This window comes from Palaemon carinicauda, unplaced genomic scaffold (genome assembly GCF_036898095.1).
Source record: "Palaemon carinicauda isolate YSFRI2023 unplaced genomic scaffold, ASM3689809v2 scaffold2, whole genome shotgun sequence".
NCBI classification, from domain to species: domain Eukaryota; kingdom Metazoa; phylum Arthropoda; class Malacostraca; order Decapoda; family Palaemonidae; genus Palaemon; species Palaemon carinicauda.
Window position 1 is genome coordinate 1,228,243 of NW_027169589.1, and position 26,623 is coordinate 1,254,865.

Below are 26,623 nucleotides of genomic sequence, written 5' to 3' on the forward strand. Positions count from 1 at the left end.
AAAGTGTTTTGTATCAGAAATATATATATATATATATATATATATATATATATATATATATATATATATATATATATATATATATATATATATTTATATACTCACACAGTATATACATACATATATATAAATATAATTCATATCCACACACACACACACACACACACACATATATATATATATATATATATATATATATATATATATATATATATATATATATATATGTATATACATACATATATATTGCTGATACAAAAACACTTTAGAAACCTTTATCTTTTATAACCAATGCAGTGTAGCAGGAAATATTCCTCCCCAGACTGAAATTCCCCCCGGGAAAATTAGCCTAGGATCGATATAAATATAATTCATATCCACACACACACACACACACACATATATATATATATATTATATATATATATATATATATATATATATATATATATATACTGTATATATATACTGTATATATATATATATATATATATATATATATATATATATATATTATATATACTGTATATATATATATATATATATATATATATATATATATATATATATATATATATATATATATATATATATATATATATATAAATGTATATACATACATATATATTGCTGATACAAAAACACTTTAGAAACCTTTATCTTTTATAACCAATGCAGTGTAGCAGGAAATATTCCCCCCCAGACTGAAATTCCCCCCGGGAAAAATAGCCTAGGATCGATTTCCCCCCGGGGAAAAGCAGCCCGGGCTGTTATTTCCCCCCCCCCCCCCCCCCCCCCCTCGGCCATTTCTCCCCCACCTTCCCTTACCGAGAAACTATTTTGATGAATTAAATAATCAACGGTAAGTTTAACAAAATATGAGGAATATATATATATATATATATATATATATATATATATATATATATATATATATATATATATATATATAGTGAAAACCTTACTCTTCTTTCGTACTGTCCAGCTAAAAAATAAAAAGAAAGTACACTTGATGCTAAGAAGCACTATGCATGAGAAAGATGATACCCATTCAGTTGGGTTACCCGAGATTATTAGCTTTTACACTTCACCAAGGATGGTGTCAACAGCTTTGACCAGATATACCACACATCTGTACATTTGCTCGAAAAAAAAAAACCGTTGTTGGCCATTATGTTTGTCTTACTTGTTGAATATGATGGGAGTAAATTCTAACCTAACCGTGACCTCAATTTATTGCCTAAATGTAACCCTTCATTGTGTTGCAATTTGTGCAGCTTTTCTATGAAATCCGATTGAATTTATTTCAAGGGCAAACGAAAAAAAAAATAAAGGTTTACCTCCACCAAGCAAAAGGGGAATCTTGGCCCGGAGGGGGAATTCAATCCTGGGACAAAGTTCCCCCGGGGGATATATATCCTGGGCCATATTTCCCCCGTAGAGAATTTCGGACGCGGGGGGGGGGGGGGGGGGGGGGGGGGGCAGACCATTACACCGGCAGATAATTTTCAGAATAACAGGATATTGCATTAAAGTTTTTCTATATATTATTTGGTGTCGACACGAGTTTCGATTCTTCGGGACTACACTGGCTGATTGAATTACACTTTAATATATAGGCTATGATGATGAAAATGTTGATGCCAAAATATTTGCAAAATCCAAAACTAATTGACAAAAACTGAAAAATGAAAGTTTTAGATTCTTGAACATGTAGAGATGAAATTTACGATTAATTTTAAATACATGAATTATTTTTCACAAGGCTTCACAGATCATGGCCGATCTTGCATGCCCTCCACTGTTTCGCTGGTTTACATTTCCACTTTTTACAGTGAGATTGACATTAGTTCTCGACGAAAGTCAGGTCATATTCAAAGCAGACTAATTCGTGAAGCTTACACGCTCCATCAAAAATTAGATGTTATTCTGAAAACTATCTGCAGGACAGTTCGTCAGGAGAAAAGCTATCTTCCAGTTATGAACGCCACCAAGGAATTGTGAGTAACAGGCCTAAGCAATATATATATATATATATATATACATATATATATATATATATATATATATATATACATATATATATATATATATATATTTATATATATATATATATATATATATATATATATATATATATATATATATATATATATATATACATATACGTGTGTGTATGTCTATTTTGCTAATACAAAAGCACTTTAGAAACCTTGATTTATTTATAACCAATGCAGTATTGCTGAATATCAATTAAAACATTAGATAATTGTCTTCTGTGAAATATCAATTAAACGAAAGGCGTTAAAGATTTAACAATAAAATTGGAACCGACGACCAAATTATAGCTATACTAAATCGTAAGAAAAAAAAAAAACACAGAATGCTTAGAAAAGCGATAGCCTTGACTTGATAGATATTGTGATTGAGTTTATAGCAAAGAATCAACATCGTCAGTATGTTTTTGGTAAATGTACAATGTAGGCCTACCGGTGTTGATAGTCGTTGTGTAAAAATTTCAATTGGTCTTATGAAAATCGTCCAAAATTGCATTTTTCTATGCTGCAATTTGCTGTCAGATACGCAAAAATTGCGAGAGTGCCATTTTAAACGCCGCCTCCCCCCCAACGGAAAAATTTTCCTTACGCCATTGATTTAGGCGTCCCTTATTTAAATTTTCAGAATCTCGTCACCCTGCTTACGTCCTGTTGATTTTATGGCAGATAATGTTATTGTTATATAATTTTTGAGAAAACATTCCTCATCCAAACTTTAAAATACTAGTAACCGATCAAACAACATACATTGAGTTGAATTATGATAAGAAATTTGTTGCCTATGCTTTTTGCCTTTATATTATCAAAAACACTGTCGCGTTCTCGTACGGCCACACGAGATACAAAACAGTGACAGTAAATTTAAAATTTTATCACATCCCAGTTTAAAACTGCATTACAGTGTAATACTGCCTTACATCCTGTTCCTCTCAAGGCAGATCTTGTTATCAATGACTATATAACAAGCGAAGTAGCAATGCAATAAGTTTAGTTTACGGTATTTGCCCAAGATATTCAAACATACCAAGCTGGAATTACCGGCTTTTGTATATAAACCGAACGGTAAAGCAGTTATAAAACACATTTTTATTTTACTACCTTAAATCCAATAAGTAAACTATGTGTAACTTTTACCTTGCATAATACCCTGCATGAAATCAAATATTAGAAGATAAAACACAAATCACAGGAGCAGCGTTCTCGTACGGCCACACGAGATACAAAACAGTAACGGTAAATTTAAAATTTTATCACATCCCAGTTTAAAACTGCATTACAGTGTAATACTGCCTTACATCCTGTTCCTCTCAAAGCAGATCTTGTTATCAATGACTATATAACAAGCGAAGTAGCAATGCAATAAGTTTAGTTTACGGTATTTGCCCAAGATATTCAAACATACCAAGCTGGAATTACCGGCTTTTGTATATAAACCGACTGGTAATGCAGTTATAAACCACAAAATTTTTATATTACTACAGTAAATTCAATAGGTAAACCATGTACAACTCTTACCTTGCATAATATCCAGTATGAAATCCAATATTAGAGGGTAAAATACCAATCACCAAGGGAGCATCGCCAGAGGCTATTGCTTGGATGAAGACAGATTGCAGACTGAGTTTGAACGTAACGCTTGCTGCGCAGCTGCTTGGATCAACCGACGCTGGCTATGACGTCACAGCTCTCACACGGTCGGCATGCCCAGGCCTTGTGTATTGAGACGGCAGTGGTTAAGCCTATAGCTCCAAGGTGGATACAAATTAAGATAGTTTGAGCAATTAGCGTTAAGCCTATAGCTCCAAGGTGGATACAAATGAAGATAGTTTGAGCAATTAGCGTTAAGCCTATAGCTCCAAGGTGGATACAAATTAAGATAGTTTGAGCAATTAGTGTTAAGCCTATAGCTCTAAGGTGGATTATGAAAGCGAAGCAAAGGTCTACTTATGCTAGACTTCATGCTATTCACCTATTAACCTTAGTTTATATCAAAATAGAGGTATTCAGCTGAAGTAATTGAAAATTGACCTAGCTAAGGGGATAGCTATGAAGGAGAACAAGCTTCTAACTTTGCTCTCAGGCAGTTTGATTCTGTCTCTATCCCTGTTACTATAATCAGCACAACATTTTCATTGTAGAACTAAGGCTATACCCCTTCTAAAAACACTCAAAAGGCAAAACTTCCTCCTTTGCAACTTCGATGTAATTCTTTAATAAGCTATCTAGGTTTAGATTATTAAGAATAGTTCCACTATTCAAACTAATATTCTCAATAGATAAATTTTAATCCAATTTTCTTGAATAACTTGAACTCACTCACGTAGTTACAGTATGTTCTGACAACCCCGTTGTTGAGCCAATACATTGTTAATCCAACGTCCTCTTTTGGCCGACATCTCAAGTTTTCTATTTCCAAGTCACAAATTGTCTACAGTATCGTAATAATAGTACTGTAGGTTCTTGCTTTATGATGGAGATCTCTTCGTACTCTGTTGTATATTAAATTTTGACATAAGTCAGAAGGGTGGGAGGGTGGGCTGTGGCACCCTAGCAGTACCATCTGAACTCGGTTGAGTCCCTTGTTAGGCTGGAGGAACGTAGAGAGTAGAGGTCCCCTTTTTTGTTTTGTTTCTTTTGTTGATGTCGGCTACCCCCCAAAATTGGGGGAAATGCCTTGGTATATGTATGTATGTATTACAGTACTCTATGTAAACACAGAATTGACCCCCATTGCTAATGCAGTACAGTATAGTAAAGTTATTTTTCCCTGTTGGAGCCCTTGGGCTAATAGCATCCTGCTTTTCCATCTAAGGCTGTAGCTTTGTTAGTAGTAATGATAATCTAGGACATAAAGACCGCCTTTATTTCAGGGAAATATAACTTGGACTAAAGAAAGAAATGGAGAACATAAATCTACTGTAGCATGATATGAAGCAGTAAATAAATACAACTTAATACCTTTATCCCTATACAGTAACTATAAAAAGACTTATGTCAGCCTGTTCAACAAAAAAAAATTTTGCTGCAACTTTGAGTTTTTGAAGTTCTACTGATTCAACCACCCAATTAGGAGGGTCATTCAACAACTTGGTCACAGCTGAAATAAAATGTCTAGAATACTGTTTAGTATTGAGCCTCATGATGTAGAAGGCCTGACTTTTAGACCTAATTGTATCCCTAGTATTACGAACTGGACGGAACTGTCCGGGAAGATCTGAATGTAAAGGATGGTCAGAATTATGAAAAATCTTATGCAACATGCATCATGAACTAATTGAACGACAGTGCCAAAGATTGATATCTAGATCAGGAATAAGAAATTTATTAGACCGTAAGTTCATGTCCAACAAATTAAAATGAACAGCAGGAAAGTTGAGTGAGCGTTTGTCACAGAACAGGTGCGCCGGTCCAGTCCAGGAGGATAAACCGTACGGCCAGTCCTCTGCGTGTATGGCCGGCTTAAGCGTCACCAAAGAGACTGAGAAAGGGGGTTACTGGAGAGATAGGAGGGGGTCAAGACTGAGGGAGGGAAGGGGAAGGGAGGGTTGGGGGTGTGTAGTTATTCGAATAGCTTTACCTACTTACCCGATTCACTTGGCTTAGGCTTTATTAGGCCAAGGTTAAACACCTTAATTTACGGGATTTGAAATTGCATTATAGTATAAAAGATTAGGGGAAGGTCTCAAAAGTGTTTTGTCAAAGTACTATGCTGATAGAGTAATTAGTATAGGAGATATTAAAGAAAAACACACTATTTTTTTGCCAGAAATGCATTGTAGGGTTGTAGCTTAGCTGGTATCAATAATAATATTAATAATGAAAGTGTCAAAACCAAAATATCTATTTTAATATTGTTACTATTCTTAAAGTGTTTTATTTTAATTTTTTCAATACTTCTCTTGTATGTTATTTCCGTGTTTCCTTTTCTCACTTGGCTATTTTGCTCAGTTGGAGCCCTTGGGCTTATAGCTTTTCCATCTAGGGTTGTAGCCTAGCTGATAATAATAATAGTAATTGTAGTAATAGTGGTAGTAGTAGTAGTAGTAGTAGCTCCTTAACTGAGCTAGACGTCCTCCAATGAGGTTATGATAGCCTAGCTAATATGTAAATACCCAAAGCTAACTATACTTCATATTTCCTAACAAAATGTAATAATTGGAACTTTTTGATAAACAACCCCTCATTTAACATTACTAAGACCATGCTCATATCTGATAATTAAGCCACAAAAGTATGGAAAAAACCTGAATGTGGATACTTAACCCAATAATGCTTTTAAGGTCATTTGATCACACAAAGATACGATTGTTACACATCCAACGACTGACGGTGATGGCGGTTGAAGGTTTGTTGTGATGTACGTACGCTGACTACGACTGGGAGGATGGTTCCTTTCTGGGATGTCATGCATGACGTCGCGCATAGTAGACAGCTTATAGCTACTAAGGTGTTATGGCAAATTCAAATGAGCCTGAACTTGCTGGTCTCCCCTATACAAACTGAGTTTGTGCTTAGCACGTTGATACTAATGCGCTGGGTTAGGGCAGGGAAGACAATATTTCTTTGGTAATCAGGTTGTATTGTATTCCCTGTTCTAGCCTTTCATATGAAAATCCTTGGAAACCACGCAGCCCTTTAACCCCCAAGAATATGAAACTCAGGATATAGCAAATACAGTGAACCCTCGTTTATCGCGGTAGATAGGTTCCAGACGCGGGCGCGATAGGTGAAAATCCGCGAAGTAGTGACAGCATATTTACCTATTTATTTAACATGTATATTCGGACTTTTAAAACCTTCCCTTGTACGTAGTACTGTTAACAAACCACCCTTTAATGTACAGAACACTTAATGCATGTACTACAGCACCCTAAACTAAAACAGGCACAAATATTAAAGGCGATTTTATATCATGTGTTTCCTAAACACCTAAAAAGCACGATAAAAAATGGCAACCAATGTTTTGTTTACGTTCATCTCTGATCATAATGAAGAAACAAACTCATTTAGTGTACACATATATGTACGTATAGGTTAGTTTTTGCATCGATTATATTGATTATACAGTACTGTATGTTGATTTTTTTATTACCAATGTTTTAGTTTACGTATTTTTCTTAGGACTTCCAAATGAAATCTTTTTCTTTATGACGCCGCCTGAAACGACGGCGTGTACGCTCAGTAAACAACCACGCTCAGAACAAACAAGGCATTTAACGCGCATGATGATAGTGATAAATAATGATACAGTACATACAGTATTTACAGTAAAAGCATTTACAAAATATGTTACCTTACAAATATAAATTATACAGTACTTGTACGTAGCAAAGCAGGAAAACAATTTACGAGAGAGAGAGAGAGAGAGAGAGAGAGAGAGAGAGAGAGAGAGAGAGAGAGAGAGATTGTTTTACGTACGTAAATGTAAATTTTAAACAAAAAAAATATGATAGGTTACAACATGTAGACTTTTAAAACCTTCCCTTTAACTTAATGCATACAGTACGTACATTACTAAACTATAAAACTGGTTAAAGTAAAAAATAAAGATTGTTACTGTACTCACCACGAAAGAAGTTCAAGAAAAACTTGAATGACTATGGCGATGAATTTGCTGCACAGTAGAAATGATGATGATGAAGCTGATGATGTGTTCTACTGTGCAGTCAATGATAGTATTTTACGTCTCTTCAGACGGAGGTGTCTTTTCCTGGGACACCTCTTCAACTTCTTCAATTTCTTCCGAAGGCGTACTAGCAGGAGGAACTGGCTCTTTTTTGCGAGGCTGAAAAAACATTGTGATCGGAAGTTGTTGCCACTGCTTCTTTTTTCGATCCAAGAGCATCCTGTAGGGAGTCGTGATGTCATCAACCTTGTTGCAGAATTGCATCGAGCGAACCATATCCTCGTCCCACTCTTGTAACATTTCTTTCGCCTCCTTCATATGGTTGCAGAACTTGGCAAGCCGTTCTAATGTTAAGCCCGTTTCTTCGACATTTTCTTGGGTCTCTTCCTGGGTACCCTCACTCTCTTCCTCACTTGCCGATTTCGTCAGGTCTTCGAGGTCTGCGTCAGTTAGGGGCTGGGAATGGCAGTCCAACAACTCGTCGACGTCTTCAGTCGTCATGTCGCCAAACCCGTCACCCCCAATTATGGCAGCCAACTGCACAGATTTCCGTATTGCAGAGTGTTGGATTTCCGACGGAGTAAATCCCTTGTCGTCGTAAACAATATCGGGCCACAGCTTCTTCCAGCTCGCATTTACGGTTGCAGGTTTCATCTCTTGAAGTGCCTTTTGAATATTCTGCAGGCACGTGGCTATGGTGTACTGCCGCCAGTACGCCTTCAAGTTGAAGTCTTCATCCTCGTCATCTTGGGCAGCATCCACACGCAACGAGGTCCGCCAAGGTATTCTTCGTGTAGAGGGCCTTGAACGCCCTGATAACCCCCTGGTCCATTGGTTGAATTAATGACGTGGTGTTGGGTGGCAGGAACTCAACCTGAACGCCCTCACGCGACAGGTCAGTTGCGTGTCCACCAGCGTTATCCATAAGGAGAAGGATCTTGAATGGCAAGCCCTTCTCTAAGAGATATTCATGGACGTGCGGGATGAAACACTGGTGGAACCAGTTGGAGGTCAGCATCTTCGTAATCCATGCTTTTTGATTATGCATCCAGTACACGGGAAGGAGATTCTTATTTTTATTTTTCAAAGCGCGAGGATTTTTCGACTTATAAATAAGCCCCGGCTTTAACAAAAATCCAGCAGCATTGCCACACATCACGAGGGTAACGCGATCCTTGAATGCCTTAAAGCCAGAGGCTTTGGCTTCCTCTTTGAACAGGAAAGTTCGCGACGGCATTCTCTTCCAAAACAAGCCGGTTTCATCCATATTAAAGACTTGTTCCGGCTTGTATCCACCTTCAGCGATAATGTTCTTGAAAGTCTGGTTCACGTAAGTTTCAGCAGCGGCAGTGTCAGCGGAAGCAGACTCCCCATGCAGGGAAACGCTTTTCAGGGCGAAGCGTTTCTGAAACTTCGCGAACCATCCTTTGCTTGCGGAAAAACGTTTCTGAGGCTGGGAATCAGTGGATGTCCCTGGTTGAGGATCATCTGCATCATCATCATCTTCAGCATGGTTGCCGTCGTCCTCTTTAGGTTCCTTTGCAGCAAAATTCTCATATAAGCTCAAAGCCTTTGTTTGGATGGTGTTCGTATCCAACGCTATGTTCTTCTTCCGGCAGTCGGCAATCCACACAGCTAAAGCACCTTCCATGCGTACGATCGTTTTATTACGCGTTGTAACGACTCGCTTCGCTGATCTGCTAAAGGTGATTGCAGCAGTCTTTCTAATGTTCGCCTCGTCCTTCTTGATGTAGCGAACGGTGGATTCGTTGATGCCAAAATGGCGGCCGGCGGCCGCGTAACTTCTACCATCTTTTAACATGTCGAGAAGCGTAACCTTCTCAGCTATCGTCATCATTCTTCGGTGGCGTTTAGGCTCACTACCAGCCTTACTAGAAGCAGAACGCTTGGGAGGCATTGTAACAGAAAGTTCAACAAAAAGTTCAACTTAAAACAGTCGCACACAGCACAGATTAAACTTCACAAACTTAAGAACGTCTACTCAGCAATACGCGGAAAGAGAAAGTGAACGATGCAGCCCCGCGAGAACTTTGATGCTGCGGGTAGAAGATGCGGGCAACACACCAATCACAGGCTAGATAACAAAACTTGAGTTTTGATTCGTCATCTATCAGCGCTTGAACCAATCACAACCCGTCTTAGTACTATGGCGCGTTGGTTACTCATAGAAGATGCCCCCGCGCATACTGAACGTACGTAGATTAAGTACAATACAGTACCGTAATAATAATAAATAATGATAATAATACTGTACAGTAATAATAATAATAATAATGATTAATAATAATAACAATAATAATTTTATTAACAACAACAACAATAATAATAAAAATTTACGTACTGTACGCTATTTTACGCCTCTCTCTCTCTCTCTCTCTCTCTCTCTCTCTCTCTCTCTCTCTCTCTCTCTCTCTCTCTCTCGTACGCTTACAGTATTCGAAATGTGATTTTTGCAACAAAGAATATTATTGGATGCAGTACTGTACTACGTACGTATACATACAAAAGATTCATGGAAAAGAAGCACATCCATTACAGTACACACCATTCTAATATGGTATGACTGCATCTGATTTGCGTTTCATGTTCGATTTAATTTTACTACGTACTGAATTATCGTATGATCACATTCTCTTTTCGTGTTTTATTTCTTTCTGTGCTGAATTATATATCATATGTAATGCAATGAACAATCAGTAAGAGCAGATATTACTAATTACAGTATTAATGGAATTACAGGTAACAAAATATCGTATTTGGTTATCTTCAGATTTCGCGGTATTTTCGAATTTTCCGGAAAATCCGCGATATGTGTATATATATATGGGTTATGGGAAAACCCCGCGAAGTGGTGAATCCGCGATTGTCGAACCGCGAAGTAGCGAGGGTTCACTGTACAATTAGTAAGAAATATGGTCTCAAGTGATGTGCTCTGTCACAGACTGAAGTAACTCTTAAATATCAATAAAAGAGCATGTCTTAACCCTTTTACCCCCAAAGGACGTACTGGTACGTTTCACAAAACTCATCCCTTTACCCCCATGGACGTATCGGTACGTCCTTGCAAAAAACTGCTATTTACATTTTTTTTTTTTTTGTATATTTTTGATAATTTTCTGAGAAACTTCAGGCATTTTCCAAGAGAATGAAACCAACCTGGCCTCTCTATGACGAAAATTAAGGCTGTTAGAGCAATTTGAAAAAAAAAAATATACTGCAAAATGTGCTTGAAAAAAATTAACCCCTGGGGGTTAAGGGTTGGAAAGTTCCTAATAGCCTGGGAGTAAAAGGGTTAAGTAAAGAAGTACGTGTAGTTTTTTCAGTATCTTGTCTATCATATGGTAGTTTTAGACCGATTGAAAGTGTTCAAGCTTTGGTAAAGACCTTGACAATGATGAAAGTGTTTAGGGTCAAGTTTGAAACATACTAATTTCAACTTGGATGTAACCTAGTTTGCCATTGATGTTTATTTTCTATTATTTGTTTTAGTTTTAGATGACTATTTGTTTTATTTGCTGATGTCTCACAGGATTATAAATACAGGAGAGGGGGTTCCCAGCCCCCTCGTCCCGTCCCTTTTAGTCGCCTCTTACGACACTCGGGGATGACGTCCCCTTTTTTCTCATTTGTTTGATGTCGGCTACCCCCCAAAATTGGGGGAAGTGCCTTTGGTATATGTATTTGTTTTATAATTTTGATAGTAGCAAATTCCAGTAACCAAGAATAATCATAAATATTCTTATTTTCAGGGAACTATTGCTGATTACACCCCACATATACCACCTATGGTACCAGCTCTTGTCGTTCATTGCTGCAATGAAGTTGAAAACCGCGGACTAAGCGAAGTAGGGATTTATCGTGTTTCAGGGTCGGAGAAGGAAGTGAAAGAACTGAAGGTATGTTGGATCACACAGTAGTCCCTCACCATATTACAGTTCACTTAATTGCGCTCTCATTACATCGTGGATTGTTTAATTTTTTATATGTAAATTTATATAGTCAACTCTTGATATCCTCAATTAACCCTTTTACCCCCAAAGGACGTACTGGTACGTTTCACAAAACTCATCCTTTTACCCCCATGGACGTACTGGTACGTTTCACAAAACTCATCCCTTTACCCCCATGGACGTACCGGTACGTCCTTGCAAATAACTGCTATTTACATTTTTTTTTTTTTCATATTTTTTATAATTTTTTGAGAAACTTCAGGCATTTTCCAAAAGAATGAGACCAACCTGACCTCTCTATGATGAAAATTAAGGCTGTTAGAGCAATTTAAAAAAAATATACTGCAAAATGTGCTTGAAAAAAAATAACCCCTGGGGGTTAAGGGTTGGAAATTTCCAAATATCCTGGGGGTAAAAGGGTTAATTATTTTATGAAAATGGGCATATGCCATAGTTGCTGATTTGAAACAGGTTTTTCCCATAAGAATGCATGGTAAGGCTATGAAATGTAGACCCCAAGTCCCAAACTTTATTCATAATTTAACTAATGAACCGTATTTTACCTGAAATAGATAACCATGCTAGTACAGTGGTAACGTGTTTGCCTAGCGTTCGCATGGCAAGAGATTGATCCCCGCCCAGGATCGTGAGTTTAAGCTGTTTACTTGGGAGGCTACTGCTGTGGTAGGGCACCACAGTGGGGGGTTGGGCTTGCCCAGCTGACGTTCTGGTGAGCATCTATTCTGATGGAACCGGAACTGAAACCAGTCACCTTTAACGGTACTGTAAAAAACCTGAGTTTACAATTGAAATTAAGATCAATGCATTGTGAATTGTGGTGAGCAAGTCTTGAAATTATCTCCGCAAAAGAAAGAAGCAAATACACTGCATTCGATTTCATCACCAGACAACACACACACACGAGTTGCTTCTGAAGGCCCAACACCAACCGTATTGCGACGACTGTTTGGTACCTCTAACAGTGAGGCATTTGTTGACCGAATGCCCCTATTATAATAACTTGAGAAATAGATGTCTGTTTGAGGCTCGAGGTGAAGATAGCAGGTTCATCCTTGCCAAGATTCTTGGACATGATGTGTCCTACTATGCTAGTGGCATTTTTAGATTTATTTCAGAAGCAGGTCTTCTGAAAAATATTTAACTTCTATAATGACATCTTAACTTATATGGTTTTAATTGAATATTCTTTTAATTTTTATATAGAATAAATATCAGCGTCAGTTACCTTAGATGTTAGGATGCCAGAAAACTTTAAATCAATCTCTTTCTCTCTCTCTCTCTCTCTCTCTCTCTCTCTCTCTCTCTCTCTCTCTCTCTCTCTCTCTCTCTCTCTCTCTCTCTCTCTCTCTCTCCTTAAAAACTAATTATTAAATGACAAAATAAATTTATACTCTACATAAATCCCATTTTCTATTGTATGCTAGAGCTTTGAACACAGCCTTCGGTTTCATCAGCTTACCACTAGTTTAGCAGACAACATTATCACATTCTAAAATATCAGGGTTTTTTTTTTTAAAAGTTCATTGCACCTCATTTTGAAGCATTTTTATACTTTTGATTTCCATTCCAGTGCATTTTAACCCTTTTCCCCCAAAAGGACGTACTGGTACGTTTCACAAAACCCATCCCTTTACCCCCATGGACGTACCGGTACGTCCTTGCAAAAAAATCCTATAAAATTTTTTTTTTTTCATATTTTTGATAATTTTTTGAAAAAATTCAGGCATTTTCCAAGATAATGAGACCAGCCTGACCTCTCTATGACAAAAATTAAGGCTGTTAGAGCAATTTAAAAAATATATACTGCAAAATGTGCTGGGGAAAAAATAACCCCCTGGGGGTTAAGGGTTGGAAATTTCCAAAGAGCCTGGGGGTAAAAGGGTTAACAATCAACAGTTACGGACTTATTTTCGCTAATGATTCTGATCTGATCTAAAGCTATTGTTTTCGAGAGTATCGCATGTATGAATAACAATCCTCTTTATAGTTTCGTAACTTATTCAAAACATCTTTCCCTCCCAAGGAGAGAATGCCTTGATGTAGTCCTTTGGCTTGAATATAGTATAATTTTTTTGTTGAAGCCATGTGATGGGCAAGAGGGCTCTTAAACTGGGGAATAATTTTTTCCTCAGTTTAACTCTAAATTTTTCTCATACTTTTTCCATGCTTATTATTACTTCAACGTCCATATTTTATCAACTCTCCAATCTTGCTGTCCAAACTCTTACCCTTTTCACTCTAGATTTTTAGGAAGTGATACCATTGCTGGGATAGGATTTTTTTTTTCAAGATCAATTGTGGGAGCTGTGATAGTCTTGCCAACTAGCCAATAATGTTTGGCTCAAGGGAGTGTTAGTATTCCAGTAGCGGCATGCAGAAATATTCTTCGGTCAAATTTGGCTCTCAGATTCCATGGGTGGGCCAGTTTATTTAGAGATAAGACTCAGTCTCTGTCTAGTGTGCCTGCCACTATGATTGAAGTGAGTATGATTGTAATTTTGAAGTGCTCTCAGTCCCATCAAGAGGGTTTTACGAGAATAGCGGTGCCATTTTGGACCTTTTGAAGAATAGGGGTCCCAGTTTGGGCCTCATGAATATTAAAGGCCCCAGTTGGGACCCAGTGAATATAACGAGAAAAATGAAACAACTATTAAGTATGGAGAATTAAAAGCAACAGTTTGATGGGAGCCTTTGTGTATCAGCGGCCAGTTCCTCACACGCTTAAAAATAGTCATCAACTAATCTAAACTTTCCCCCCTAACCTAACCTACAAGCTGTGTCCTTACCTACTTATTTAAAGGTGCGACCCCCCTTACACTACCGTATTACAAGTTCAACATGAAAATACATACAGGTGGCCGCTATCATACATTCACCCCGTTTATTGTATACATAATCAAATCAGTTGTAATTAATTGCAGAAATATTGTTTTGAAATTTCAAAACAAAAAGAATCAAAAAGGTTAGGTTAGGTTGACCACCCATCATGTTGCTTGATTTCTTCGGCAGTTGTTCTTCCCTAAATCCCTTTTTAACAATGCGGGTCCCATTTTATCCTTTTGAAGAATAAAGGTCCCAGGTTCGTATGGGACCGCTATTCTTCAAAAGCTCCATAAATTACTCTATACATACTGTACTGTACTGTAAAGTATTGTACTATAATAAAATGTAACAAATGACATAAAAAAAAGTATTAGAAAAAGAGAAAAAAATTTCTTACCACATGAATTAAAATAAATGATAAAAAAAGAGAAAATTCTTTACCTTATTCTTACCAGCCAAAAACTCTTCACTTTCGCTTTCTTCCGCCCTTTCTTTTTTCAACTCTTCAAACAATCTTTTCGCCTTCTGAATCATCATAAGGCTCACCGAAATACGCTGTTAATTTTGATCTTCCAACCAAAGCACCAATAATCTTTCCATTTCAATAATCAAACCACTACGCTGCTTGGGTATCATTGTTGATTTCATAGGAGCAGATCCTTTCACTTGTTCAACGATGCGCTCTTTATCCTTACGAATGGTAGCCATAGTCGAACGACTAAGGTCAAGCGACCAGCCAATGTTTGTTGGCGTTTCACTGTTTTTAGATCGCTTGATTATGTCTAATTTCACTTCCATGGTAATGGCCTTTATTTTCTTTGATTCACTACCATCAGAAGAATCTGCCTTACGCTTTGGAGCACTAACGAAGGGCAAAAAGTTAAAAAAAACAATCAAACACATGAGAGATAACCGGTGTACACAACCAAAATGGCGTATCACTGAAACTAAGTGACGCGACTGACGCCGTCTTCCTCGCCCACCAGCACAACAAAGCGTTTTTATGAATAGAACTTACCTGGCAGTTATATATATATAGCTGAGTCTCTGACTGCGGCAGAATTTAATCGAAAATCGCGGCAACCGCCTTGTGGTGGTTGTGTGGTTAGATGGTTAACAACCCTTACAGGGTGGTACTGGAATCATTCCCATTTTCTGTTCCTCAGATTATCTCTGCCGGCCGGATCGACAACATCGTTGGTCCGCCTTTCAGAGTTTTTCGGATCGCTTTCCCTTCATCGCCTTTTTGGACTTCGTTTTTGGTGAAGTACACTGTGTTGGGATTTGGCAATCGTGTTGTTTTTGTTTTTTGTCTTTTTTCCTTTATTATCATGAGTGAGAAAATTCATTATCGTGTTTGTGCGAATGATATTTGCAAGGTGAGGTTGCCGAAACTTTCGGTTGACCCTCACACTATCTGTATGGGTTGCAGGGGGTTTGAATGTGCTTTAGATAATAAGTGCAAGGAATGCGAGGTTTTAAGTGATAATGATTGGTTAGCTATGCAGCGCTATGTGCGCAAACTCGAGATTGATAGAGTTAGAAGAGCTAAATCAAAGTCAAAGTCTGCTAGTGAGCCTTTGCTTGTAACCCCTTTGGAAGGTATTCCTTCCCCAAATGTAGTGACTCCTGCCCCTTCTACAGGACCTGTGCCTACGGATGACCCTGGGTATGCTAAATTAGCTGCTGAATTGGAGGCCATTAAAGCACAGTTGGAGGCCTTTAAAGGTAAGGGTGTTGGTGAAATTAGTGCTTGTGAAAGTGCAGTGGAGGTGGCGACTGATCGAATCTGTCATACCCTTAGGTCTAGACCTCTACCAAGCTCCCAGGACCAAGGGAGAAGGTACGTCGAAAGCCGAAAGGGGGTGAGAGGTGCTTATCCTCGGTCAGTCGTCGCCTCAGACAGTCCTGTTGCGATCTCCCAGGCTGCTCTTGACCGCCGTAGGAAAGGCGTGTCGGATACGTTTGTGTCTTCGCCTGATCGTTCTCCCAGACGTAATTGGCGTTACGAATCAAGACCAATGAAGAGAGGGTGGAACCGGGACGTGCAGTCTCGCTCTCCATCTCCCGGTTTGAGTAGCAGAGACCCTGATCCTTCGGAAGACGATTTCGATGTTCCTGTTAAAAGGGCGAAACAGAGAGTCCTTAGCCCAGTTAATCCTGCTAGACTCCCTGCTTCTTCTGGCAGCGCTCCCAGTCAAGCCGTACGACAACTGCCGTCTTCGGCACCGCGAGAGCCAGCGGAGGTTGCTAAAGCTTTCATGGTTGTTATGCAGGAACAACTTTCATCGTTAGTTAAAGCTTTCAGCCACCCTTCTCAGTCCGTCAGACGTAAGGACGTCTCTTTGCCTGTTAAGAGATCTTCTAAGAGAGATTTTAGTATCTCTTCCAAGAAACCTCTGCACACTTCGTCGGCCGTACGACAACGTACACCCTCTTCATCGACACGCTGCCAGGAATTTCCTTCCCCCCCCTCCCGCCGCCAGGACGATACTGCCTCTCGTTCTCGGCGCCGTGACGATTCCGTTTTAGAAACGCCTGGACGTTACTGCCTCGTTTCTTAGGAAACAGGATGAATGCAGTCTGCATTTTCAAGGCGACGGCAGCCTGCATCTTCAGGACGCTTCCGTTTCTCGTCATTGTGACGATACTGCCTCTCGTCATTGTGACGATACCACTGCTCGTCATCGTGACGATACCGCCTCTCGCCGACTGGATGTTAGCGGCGCTCGGCGCCAGGATTCAAACAGCTCTCGCTGCCAGACTGCTGGCAGCCCAACTCTTCGAGATGTTATCCTTGAGCAGGACCTCGAAGATATTTCGGAAGAGGAAGAAAAACCTGCCCACTCTTCTAGCGATTACAAGGTTCTTTCTCGCTCTCTTTTGGAACTTTATGGGGAGGAATTTCAACCTTCGGCCCCTCGTTCTCCTCAGTCTCAATTTACCAGGAAGAAAGCTACTAAGTCTTCGGCCTTCATCAAAATGAAACTTTCAATTTCGGCCAGGAAAGCTCTCGCTAAAGTGGATGATTGGATGAAGGAACGGAGACAAGCTGTCAAGACCACCTTTTCTTTTCCACCGTCCCGGCTCGCTTCCAAGGCCGGTATGTGGTATGAGACAGGGGAACCTTTGGGGTTAGGAGTGCCTTCCTCCTCCCAAGGTGACTTCTCGGCTCTTGTGGACTCGGCAAGAAGGCATGCTTTAAACTCTGCCAAGGTGATGTGGTCCATGTCGGAGCTTGATCACCTCGTCAAGGGAATTTTCAGGGTTTTCGAGGTTTTCAGCTTCCTGGACTGGTCTCTCGGGACTCTGGCCAGGAAGTCTGAACTCCTGGAGGACACGAAGGACCTGACGAGTATCATGTCCTGCATGGACAAAGCTCTAAGGGATGAAGCTAATGAATTGGCTTCCCTTTTCTCAGCAGGGGTCTTGAAGAAGAGGGCCCTTTTGTGCTCCTTCACCTCTAGATCTGTGACTGTTGCCCAGAAGTCGGAGCTGCTTTACGCCCCTTTTTCTCGTCATCTTTTTCCTGAAGCTCTGGTCAGAGATATCTCCCTTTCTCTGGCTCAGAAGGCTAGTCAGGACTTTTTGTCTCGGTCGGCTAGAAAGACCTTACCTGTTGCTCCTGCTCCTCTGAAGAAGGAGGAGAAGTAGTTTCAACAGCCCTTTCGGGGCAGGATCTCCTCGAGAGCGGATTTTAGGGGGAGAAGACAAGAGTCAGGGCCAAGGACCAGCAGGGGTGCGTTTAGGCCCCGGTCCAAAAAATGAGATGGAAGTCCTCCAGACACCAGTAGGGGCAAGACTGTCTCGTTTTTGGCAGTCTTGGGAAAGGAGAGGGGCGGACACCTGGTCCCTCTCAGTCGTCAAGGAAGGTTACAAGATCCCCTTTTTAAAGAAACCACCTCTCTCAGACTCTCCCCTGGCCTTAGTGGCTCAGTACACCGACGCGGGGAAACGAGAGGCTCTTCTGGAGCTAGTCGACCAGATGTTGGTCAAGGGATCAATAGAGCCACTTCAAGACCTCGCCTCACCAGGCTTTTACAATCGCCTGTTTCTGGTTCCCAAGAACTCGGGTGGATGGAGACCAGTCCTAGATGTCAGCTCTCTGAACGCCTTCGTGGAGAAAACAAAGTTCTCCATGGAGACGACTCAGTCAGTGCTGGCTGCAGTTCGTCCAGGAGACTGGATGGTTTTTTCTCGACCTGCAGGACGCTTATTTTCACGTCCCCATTCATCCGTCTTCGAGGAGATATCTGAGGTTTGTGTTCCAGGGCAAGTGCTTCCAGTTCAGGGCACTTTGCTTCGGTCTCAGCACAGCTTCCCAAGTCTTCACCAGACTTATGGCGAATGTGGCAGGCTGGTTACACCAGGAGGGGATAAGGGTCTCCTTCTATCTAGACGACTGGGTGATCCGGTCACAGTCGAAAGAGAAATGTCTGGAGGACCTAATGAAAACTTATACGATCACTCAGGACCTGGGACTCATTGTCAACTGGGGGAAGTCTCAGACCGAGCCGAATCAGACTATTCTCTATTTGGGGATAGTTCTGAATTCAGTTCTTTTTCAGGCTTCTCCCTCCCAGGAGAGGCAGACCAGGTGCCTGGATAAAGTCAAAGACTTTTTGAGGAAGCAGGAATGCTCAGCGAAGGAGTGGATGAGTCTGCTGGGAACTCTATCCTCCCTGGAGCAGTTTGTCCCTTTGGGGAGACTGCACCTAAGGCCTCTGCAACACTTCCTCGCAAAGGTTTGGAACAGAAAGATCCAGGAGGACACTTTTTCTTTTCCCATTCCAACAGAGATCAAGGATCTTTTAATGTGGTGGCTGGACCCAGCTCTGTTGGGAAAAGGGATCTCCTTATTCAAGAAGAACCCCGACCTAGTGTTATTCTCAGACGCGTCAGAGTCAGGCTGGGGAGCAACACTAGGGAACAAAGAGGTCTCAGATATTTGGGAAGGGAGTCAGGTCAGTTGGCATATCAACAGGAAGGAATTGATGGCCATTTTGTTAGGGCTCAAGGCCTTCAAAACCTCTGTCTCGGGAAAGACTGTGGAGATCAATTCCGACAACACCACAGCTCTCGCGTACATAAGGAAGCAAGGGGGAACTCACTCCCTCTCCCTGTTCTCAACTGCGAGAGAGCTTCTCCTCTGGGCGAACGAGAACGAGACCCAGCTGTTGACAAGGTTTGTTCAAGGGCAGAGAAATATCAGGGCAGACATGCTCAGCAGGAGGGGACCGGTCCTTCCTACAGAGTGGACTCTCAACCCGCATGTCTGTCGGAGCCTCTGGAAGTTGTGGGGCAGACCAGTAATAGACCTTTTCGCCTCCGGTCTAAACAAGAGGATCCCCAACTACTGCTCCCTAGTCCCGGACGAGGAAGCTGTTGCAGTGGACGCCTTCTTGATGGATTGGACGGGGCTGGACATGTATGCCTTTCCCCCGTTCAAGATCATCAATCTGGTTGTCAGGAAGTTCGCTCTCCTCGATTCGGGACGAATGACCCTAGTGGCTCCATTCTGGCCTGCGAGGGAAGGGTTCACCGAAGTGGTAGGGTTACTGATGGACTTTCCAAGAAGACTCCCGACAAGTCCAGATCTTCTCAGACAACCCCACTTCGAGAGATTTCACCAAAACCCCCTCGCTCTCAATCTGACTGCCTTCAGACTGTCGAGAAGCTCGTTAGATCTCGAGGCTTTTCGGCACAAGCGGCGAAAGCTATTGCCAGGGCAAGGAGGATCTCTTCACAAAGAGTCTACCAGTCAGAGTGGGAGACCTTTAGAGCTTGGTGCAGGAGGCGCAAGGTTTCCTCGTCCTCTACCTCTCTGAGCCAGATTGCAGACTTTCTTTTGTACCTCAGGCAGGATGCTAAGCTGGCTGTATCTACCATTAAAGGATACAGGAGCATGCTCTCAACCATCTTTAGGCATAGAGGCTTAGAGTTATCTCAGAATAAGGACTTGCAGGACCTCATTAGGTCCTTTGAGACAACAAAGCAGGTGCACTTAAGACCCCCTTCTTGGAACCTGGATGTGGTGCTTAAGTTTTTGTGCTCCAGGAAGTTTGAGCCTATCTCGCAAGCTTCTCTGCGAGATGTGACTAAGAAAACCCTCTTCCTTTTGTCTCTAGCGACTGCCAGGAGGATCAGCGAGGTCCAGGCAATCGAGAAGCGTGTAGGCTTCACCCTAAATGGAGCGGTTTGTTCCTTGAGGTTCGACTTTCTCGCCAAGAATGAGAACCCTTCGAAACCCTGGCCTAGGACTTTTGAAGTCCCTAACCTCACGAATCTAGTAGGTCAGGAACAGGAAAGCCTCCTCTGCCCGGTTAGGGCTCTCAAGGCTTATTTGGCCCACACTAAGAGCGTGAGGGGTGCTTCCAACTCCTTATGGTGTTCAGTGAAGGATCCTCAAAAACCCCTGTCAAAGAATGCTTTGTCCTTTTTCCTGAGGGAAACTATTAGGGAAGCCCACCTCTTTTGTGAGGAAGAAAACTTCGCCCTGTTAAAAGTACGGGCTCACGAAGTAAGGGCCATTGCTGCTTCGCTGGCATACCGGAAAAATATGTCAGTTAAGCAGATCATGGACGTTGCGTCCATGATCTGCTTAACTGGAGGAGCAACTCTGTCTTCGCTTCTCATTACCTCAGAGAGGTAAGAGTGGACTGTGACAAGTGTTATACCTTGGGCCCATACGTAGCTGCGGCTTCTGTATTAGGCAAAGGAGTTACTACCCCCACTCAACCTTAGTTTATGTACTTGTGTATGGGTTTGTGTTTTTTTTTTATGGTTGTCTAAGGTCCTCGTCCTGTGGTACGGTTCCCTCAGTCCAGATAGATAGTTTATATCTATTTCTGCAAGATTAGATGGTTAGCTTTAGTAAGGTTGCAGGTTTTTTATATGGGAAGGTAGTTTTCTGAAGTCTAGTCAAGTTGTTGGTCCTACCCCTTTGACAGACTCGATTGAGTTGTTTGCAGCGTAGCAGGTCTACTCCTGGCTGAACACTCCTAAGGGAAAGCGACTCTAGAGGCAGTTACCTTTGAAGTCAGCTACCTTAGCAGGTAAGGAATCAAGGTGTTTGTTCTCCTACAACTCTTTTGTTGTTTCCCCAACTATGTTTTTTCTGTCTGTTTCCCTCCTCCAAATGTGTGAATCAGCTATATATATATAACTGCCAGGTAAGTTCTATTCATAAAAATGGAGTTTTTATGATAAAACAAAGTTTTATGAATACTTACATGGCAGTTATATATATATTTTAAAGCCCACCCACCTCCCCTCAGGAGACAGGTCGGGCAAAGATAATCTGAGGAACAGAAAATGGGAATGATTCCAAGTACCACCCTGTAAGGGTTGTTAACCATCTAACCACACAACCACCACTAGGCGGTTGCCGCGATTTTCGATTAAATTCTGCCGCAGTCAGAGACTCAGCTATATATATATAACTGCCAGGTAAGTATTCATAAAACTTTGTTTTATCATAAAAACTCCATATTCATCCGCTGCACGCTAGAAACTAGTTCGCAATTGTTCGTGTCGCTTATGTCCTTAACGATGTAAGACGGAACGACGCTTAATATTATTTTTTACATTTTTATAGGGCGCGTTCGTAACCTCGAAACAGTGTAAGTCGGGACTGTCGTAACCCGGGGACTCCTTGTGCTGTGTAGTATTGAGCCTCATGATGGAGAAGGCCTGACTATTAGAATTGACTGCCTGCCTAGTATTATGAACAGGATGGAACTGTCCGGGAAGATCTGAATGTAAGGGATGGTCAGAATTGTAAACAATCTTATGCAACATGCATAATGAACTAATTGAAAACGGTGCTAGAGATTAATATCTAGATCAGGAATAAAAAATTCAATAGACCGTAAGTTCCTGTCCAACAAATTAAGTGAGAATCAGCAGCAGAAGACCAGACAGGTGAACAGTACTCAAAGCAAGGTAAAATGAAAGAATTAAAATACTTCTTCTGAATAGATTGATCACCAAAAATCTTGAAAGACATTCTCAGTAAGCCATTTTTTTTTTTTTGCAATTGAAGAAGACAGAGATCCAATGTGTTTCTCAAAAGTAAATTTGCTGTCGAGAGTCACACCTAAAATTTTGTCATACAAAATTAAAGAAATATTATCAATGCTGAGATCTAGATGTTGAGGAGCCACCGTCCTTGACCTACTTACAATCATACTTTGAGTTTTGTTAGGATACAACTTCATACCCCATAATTTGCACCATGCAGTAATTTTAGCTAGATCTCTTTTAAGGGATTCACCAACCCCAGATCTACATTCAGGAGATGGAATTGATGCAAAGAGAGTAGCATCATCTGCATATGCAACAAGCTTGTTTTCTAGACCAAACCACGTATGTGTATATAGTATGAAAAGTAATGGGCCAAGAACACTACCCTGAGGAACACCAGATATCACATTCCTATACTCACTATGGTGCCCATCAACAACAACTCTTTGCGATCTGTTACTTAGTAATTCAATAATGATGCTAAGAAACGACCCACTCACTCCCAACTGTTTAAGTTTGAAAACAAGGGCCTCATGATTAACACAGTCAAAGGCAGCACCAAAAGCAAGGCTAATCATGCAAACTTCCTGACCACAGTCAAGGGATTTCTGTACAGCATTGGAGTTTGTAAGAAGGGCATCACATGCTCCAAGGCCTAGGAAACAGATGATCACCTTCAGCAAACCTATTAAGACGTTTTGCCAATAAGACGTTCAAAAACTAAGTAATATGGGAATTATGGAAATTGGACGGTAATGAGTAGGGCATGAGCTACCACAAACGCATTTACACAGTGGAGTAACATTACCAATTCTCCAGTAAGTGCTAAAAAATCCTCTTTTTTGCTAACTTTCGCAAAATAACAGATAACTTCGGAGCTAAGAAATCTGCTGTCTTTATAAAAAAAACAAAGGAAAAATACCATTTGGGTCTACAATATGAAATGTTTAGAACATCCTATCCACCAATTCTCTTAACAAATAAGCTTTTCAGCCTAAGTGACATCTTTATTAATGGTATAAACCTACATTTCCAGTCGGGGCTTATAGGCTATTGCAGTCTACTAATATCACCAACATCTTTACTCAACCCTCTTTCATCATGAAGAAAATTAGAATATGCTTTAATCATTTTTTATGTATTACAGAAATATTCTTATACTCTGAGTCACCAAAAAGAACATGTTCTATAACACGTTTACAGGTGTGCAAGGTGGTAGGTAGGTGCTAACGTAGAGGCGAGGTGAATGCAAGTAAAATTTTGTTAAATAGATAACATGCTTATATACAAGCCGTTGCAAGCAAGAATGTCACAAAAAATCAAACAAACTAAAACATGCTATGGAAAGCTTAAACAGGTTGTATTAATCATGTAGGATAGCAAGAGATAAAAAAGCAATACCATTACATTATATGAGCGTGTATGAAACACATGTGGTACATGGCTCCCCCTTTAAAAAAGGCACGTCAAATTTGGCAAACTGTAGACGGGTCATCTTGCAGGAGATTCGCAGGTTTCAAGCGATCAATGGAGACCCAGTCTTCTTTGCCAAAAATGTTAATTTAGAAAGCCTTCGGTGTATGATGGATCCTGAGGAAAGGGCCCGTGTAAAGTTATATGAGTGGTGGCTTGCAAGTGTCGTTGTGCAGGAAGATATGTGGTGCGGTGTGCAAATCTTTTGGTATGCGTTGCTTCCTGGGGTCTTGTAATTCTGGTGTCATGGAGTAAATTTTCCACAACGTTACGTCGTTGGAGATTGTTGGAGGAGGATGCTGACAAAAAATTTGTTACGGATGGCCAACAGGTCACCATATACCGTTTCAGCTGCCAAGACATCCGGGGCATTCATAGGAATGGTCCCTAATCCCAGGAGGAGCCAGGAAAGCTGAGTAAACCAGTTGAAGTCATTGCAGTGGGACATCAAAGGTGCATTGAGGGCGTGATCAAAATGTTCAACCATTCCGTTGACAGTTGTGTAATGTAGGGGGATGCCCAGGATTCGTTAATGATATCCACAACTGAGAGGTGAAAGTGTTACCCCTGTCAGAAGTAATATGCTCAGGGATACCAAATCTTGATATCCACCCTGAAAGTAAGGCAGATGTATATGAGGTGGATTTTGCAGTTTGCATGGCAATGTCTTCAGCCTAATGAGTGGAGCTGTTAATGATATTAAGCAGGTAATGGTGTCCTTGTGATTTGGGTAGGAGCCCTACTACATCGCCGTGAATGTTAGCAAAACAATTCCGTGGTTGAGGAAAGGTACCCAACCACTCCTGAATACATGTGTCGGTGTACAGTACTTTTGAAGTTTAGCATGAAGTACAGGCTCGGACCCAATATTTAGCATCCTTAGCAATGCCGTGCCAAGTGAAAAAGTAGCTGTGCAGTAGATCTGAGCAAGGGATGTGAGAGGCCATGGATGAGATCAAACTCGTGTCGACGCATGGGAGCAGGTATCCATGGTTGTGGTCTACCTGTACTGATGTCATAGAGAAGGGTGGCTTTGGAATCGAGGGTGACGTCTTCCCAAGAGAGGGATGTGCAGGATGTCCTACATGCTTGGTACTCTGAATCTTTTCATTGGGTTTCTGCTACAGTGTTTTGATCCAATCTCATGTGAATGGCAGCCAATGTGTTTTTTGATAGGGTTCCAGCAATTGAATTAATTTTTTCCAGGGATGTGTTAGGGTGTAGTTGTATTCAGCTATGGCAGAGAGATGTCGACTTGACAGGCGGACCAGGCGTTGGACTGTCAAGCGAAGGCGTGCACCAGAAGCATGTGGTCCGTGCGAATGATGAAGGGCGTACCTTCTAAGAAGTGGCAAAAATGACGGACAGACAAGTGTACCGCCAACAATTCGTGGTTGAAGGTAGAGTAGCCAGATTCTGTCTTGGACAGTGTTTTACTGAAGAAGGTCAAAGGGCAGGGCAAGCCATTTACCATCTGCTCAAGTAATGCCCCTATAACATCACTGGCATTGATGGAGAGGAGAGGTGCATGTGGCACAGGAAGAATGAGAGCAGCAGCCGTTGGCAGCTACCAGGCGGACGTCAGCAGGCTTAGGATGACTACGTCGTGTCCTGGAGAGGGACTTTGGTAGAAGGGAGGGGCAAGCACCAGTATCTACCAAAAGCCGCATACCCGTACATGCATCATGTCAAAAGATAAGATTAGGGACCTGGGAGGGACCCTCACAAGCGATGGTCTACTCAGACATTTTTTGTCCACTGACAACTCTCCCCACATTTCTACGCAGTATCCCTGAGACTGGAGTGGTAGTAGCAGAACTGCTGCTGATGGGTGTCAGTAAGTGGCTAGGGAGTGAGCAAGGGGTGGTGGGCGGCTTTGTAACCTCTCCTGTATGTCAAGGGACGGCCGTCTGTGTCTTACCACATTCAGGGCAGCTTCTGTCAGTGTTGAGTAGGTGTCCTCTTCGTCAGGAGTGGAGACATTGATGGAGGTCTTGAAAGTGGTGAATTGGCTGTCTATAAGGGCATCAACTTTGGTCATCAGGTCCTTCGTGGGTAAGGTATCGATAGCAGGATGGCGGCACATACAAGTTCGGCCAGGCGTTGTACCCAATGTGCACGAAGTAGGTTCACTTCCTGAGGAGAGCCATCCACAGCAGGTTGCAAGCGAGAAATAGTGGTCATTTCCCTGAGGCCGAGCGAAACCATTTTTGTCTCCCAACGGCTGTTGAGAGAGCTGAAAAAGGTTGGCTATACAGGTGGCTGGCATTGGTGTGAGTACTGCTCCAGGGGGTATTTTTTTTAGCACGTTTATGGTATTGGTGCATCCCCTTGATCGCAAAGCCATTCGTAAATTTCTAGAAAAGTTTTTTCGCGAATTGTCGCGAGGACCTTCTGTTGTCTGCTTTGCTACTTGAGCGAGTCACACCCTTGATACAAAATTGAACCTCAGTGCGTTGGAACCAAGGGAACGCTTCTCTGTTGATGAAGGGTGGCAGTTTCAACGATGCAGAGACAGGGTCGGTGGGCAGCAATGAGCATAGCGATATGCAGAAAAAAAGTGGTATTGAGGAGCCGATCACTCCTGGAGTCACCAATATGTGTTGTGGTCGTTAGGTATTAACGGA

The 26,623-nt window shown here is 41.3% G+C and overlaps 1 protein-coding gene across 3 annotated transcripts in view; it reads left to right on the plus strand.

The window, feature by feature from the left end:
* Nucleotides 1–26,623, plus strand: part of LOC137635933 (rac GTPase-activating protein 1-like) — a 159,291-nt gene that overhangs the window by 109,670 nt on the left and 22,998 nt on the right. For all 3 annotated transcript variants that reach the window (XR_011042822.1, XM_068368380.1, XM_068368381.1), the window contains exon 10: nucleotides 11,454–11,600. Coding sequence is in view for 2 of the 3 variants with exons in the window: in XM_068368380.1 (XP_068224481.1) it covers nucleotides 11,454–11,600 (147 nt within the window). In the remaining variant the exon portion in view is untranslated. The remainder of the gene's footprint in view (nucleotides 1–11,453; nucleotides 11,601–26,623) is intronic.